This window comes from Asparagus officinalis, chromosome 8, assembly GCF_001876935.1.
Source record: "Asparagus officinalis chromosome 8, Aspof.V1, whole genome shotgun sequence".
NCBI classification, from domain to species: domain Eukaryota; kingdom Viridiplantae; phylum Streptophyta; class Magnoliopsida; order Asparagales; family Asparagaceae; genus Asparagus; species Asparagus officinalis.
Window position 1 is genome coordinate 112745382 of NC_033801.1, and position 1197 is coordinate 112746578.

At 38.1% G+C, this 1197-nt stretch overlaps 1 protein-coding gene across 1 annotated transcript in view; it reads left to right on the forward strand.

The window, feature by feature from the left end:
- LOC109821731 (cell number regulator 2-like) overlaps window positions 1-326 on the forward strand; it is a 4164-nt gene extending 3838 nt beyond the window's left edge. The window contains exon 3 of the mRNA XM_020387894.1: window positions 259-326. Within this exon, the coding sequence (XP_020243483.1) occupies window positions 259-326 (68 nt within the window). The remainder of the gene's footprint in view (window positions 1-258) is intronic.

Here is a 1197-nt window from a genome sequence, read left to right on the forward strand (position 1 = left end):
GAAAATGTCATAACAGAAATTAGAGAAAATTGTTTTGTGACGAACAGGAAGGTGTAAGAGTAAGAAAAAAAATTCAAGCAAGAAGTCCTCTGCAAAAACAAAACTAAAGGGATAATAAGTTCAACATACTAGGGTCTATGCGCAATTAACACTTACCCTCTATTCTTTTCAGAAGTCCAAACTTTCTATGTAATAATAAGATATTTTAAAGACAAACATAACGTAAATAACTTTCATATTATGTTCACTTGTTTGCAGGGTGGCATGCTAACATGAAAAGGGAAGGTAATGCAGTTGTGCAGCCACCCCGGTGCAAGGAGGAATGATGCTCTAAATATATTCTAGCTTAAACGCAGTCAGACTCTTGAATTCATTATGTTGTGTACGTTCTTTCTTATTATTAGCTTCTTTTGCCGCGAGCTCAACTTATATATGTTTGATTTTGTTAAAGTAAGAGAGAGAGAATCTTGGGTAAATTTCCCTTGAATTGAATATTGAGTATGCACATATATTTATACAAGTAGAGGAGTGTGAGGTTTGTTCTCCCAAGCAATGTGGGACTAAAACCCACTACAATACACTATTATCAACAGCCCCCTTCAAACTCATGTTGGATCAAACAAAGTGAGTTTGCGTACAAGAAACTGGAACCGATGAACAAGTAAGGCCTTTGTAAAGAAATCTGCAAGCTCGTCAGCGGATGAAACATGAGGAAGTAGAATTATCTTGTCCTTGATAACTTGGTGACGGACAAAATGAGCATTGATCTCAATATGTTTGGTCCTTTCATGAAATACTGGATTATTAACAATCTGGATGGCACTCTTATTATCACAGTAGAGAGGAGTAGGAGTCGTAACAGAAATGCCGAAATCACTGAGAAGGCGACGAAGATGAATAATCTCTTTAGCTGTTGTGGACATTGCACGATACTCTGCCTCAGTACTGGAAAGAGCAATAACATCTTGTTTCTTACTTCGCCAGGAAATAAGGGAATCACCAAGAAATATACAATAACCTGTGGTAGACTTTCTGGTAGTTGGATCACCAGCCCAATCAGCATCAGAATATGCACAAAGCTCTAACTTAGATGTAGCAGGAAACAAAAGTGAGCGAGTGCTAGTACCCCGGAGGTACCGAAGAATCCGTAATAAGACAGCATAGTGTACAGAACGTGGAGCACTAACAAATTGACTG